Source organism: Cynoglossus semilaevis, unplaced genomic scaffold, assembly GCF_000523025.1.
Source record: "Cynoglossus semilaevis isolate Cse_v1.0 unplaced genomic scaffold, Cse_v1.0 scaffold1507, whole genome shotgun sequence".
Taxonomy (NCBI): domain Eukaryota; kingdom Metazoa; phylum Chordata; class Actinopteri; order Pleuronectiformes; family Cynoglossidae; genus Cynoglossus; species Cynoglossus semilaevis.
The window spans coordinates 312,286-313,703 of record NW_007585114.1 but is presented as its reverse complement, the minus strand read 5'-3'; the positions used below and the strand labels follow the sequence as shown (position 1 = coordinate 313,703).

Sequence of the window (1,418 nt, the reverse complement as noted above, 5' to 3'; positions counted from 1 at the left end):
GTGATCGGATTTTTAAATTATTATAAACCCCTAATTAAACTATAGGTGATCAGTGGGTAGCACCTGCTGTACACATTGCTGTAAAGTACTTCTATTTAGTCTACGGAAATACTCAAAAAGAACCATTTGTAATGTATGAGTTATCCCTCATATCTATGATGCGTTATCCCTCATATCTGCCCAAAGGTGCAACTACACAAAGTTATGTAACTGGCTTGAGTGGGTGGGGATACAAAGTAGGTAGTACAACAGCCGTCTACATGTGTTATGTCAGTGTACATGTGTTTACAATGTATTAAATAACAATCAACGATTGGTTTACATAGCATGGGATGTCCTACACGTTAACAACCTTGCACCTAATGCCCGACAGTGAGATCTTCTGGGCACCAGCCTTAGCAAAAACTGATTTATGACCCCTTGCTTAGTGGGAGGTGAAAGAGCTACCGATACCACTCCTGGCCTTGACAACAACAAAACCAAGTCAGTGAGAAATTAGTACAACGATCTTTCTTACCCAACTATTCCTTCAGAGTAGTTCCTTGTCTTCCATGGAGTACTCGTGTAATCATTGTAGCCTCCTGTGTTGGAGCCGCTGCCATTGATCAAGAGGCTGGCATTGAATCCGAAAGTGCTAGCTTTGTTGTCTCTTTTCCTTTTGTTGGGGTGTCCATCTGTCAACCCCCTCCACAGAACAGCTACCCCGCTGCCCTGCTGCCCCCCTCCGACACCGCCCCTACCACCAGCTCGGTTGTTGTGGTTGCTGTTTCTTTCCAGTGGTATAAAGTCCCGCTGTTCGGTGCTTATTCCCCCGTCCCCCATTGGGGTGGACATTCCCTGAGTCCTGGCCTCACCGCCGCTGGAGTCCAGTGCCCCGTTCCTGCCGGTAAGGACGGCACACGGCGCTCCGTTCACACTCGCCGTGCTCTGGGATCCACTGGTGAAGCTGTTATTAACGCGCAAGTAGCTGAGCCCCTGTGTCGTCTCCCAGATCTGCATCCACAGGTTGTTAGCGGGTCCGCGTTGTTCTGGCTGAAACCAGGCGATTCTCGGATCCATCAAACGCCAGTGTAGGCACACCACCCCCCACCCTCCACCGAGCAACGCTCAGCTCGTGTGCAGAGAGCTAGCCAGCCTGCTAGCTGCCTGCTTTAGCCTCACTACAGAGCTGCTGCTGCCGGCCCGGGTCTTCGGCTGCCCGATACTTTCAGGATTCGGTAGAAACACGCTCTTACGAGGCGACGACACTCGGCCCTTTCACAATCATGAATTTAGACAAATTCAGGCGAGTGTGAGTTAAGTGTTAAAAACCACCGTTAAGACTAAAGTTGAGTTTTCGAGCTTGAAAAAACGTGTGACTGCTGCCTGTCGGAGTGCCTCTGACCCTTTCTCGCTGATCGTGGGTCGCTCAATGTCGG

At 50.0% G+C, this 1,418-nt stretch overlaps 1 protein-coding gene across 1 annotated transcript in view; it reads right to left on the bottom strand.

Moving 5' to 3' along the window:
- Positions 1-1,412, bottom strand: part of tent4b (terminal nucleotidyltransferase 4B) — a 16,134-nt gene extending 14,722 nt beyond the window's left edge. Inside the window, exon 1 of the mRNA XM_008337202.3 lies at positions 518-1,412. Coding sequence (XP_008335424.1) covers positions 518-1,059 — 542 coding nt within the window. The 5' untranslated portion in view covers positions 1,060-1,412. The remainder of the gene's footprint in view (positions 1-517) is intronic.
- Positions 1,413-1,418: the final 6 nt, after the last annotated feature.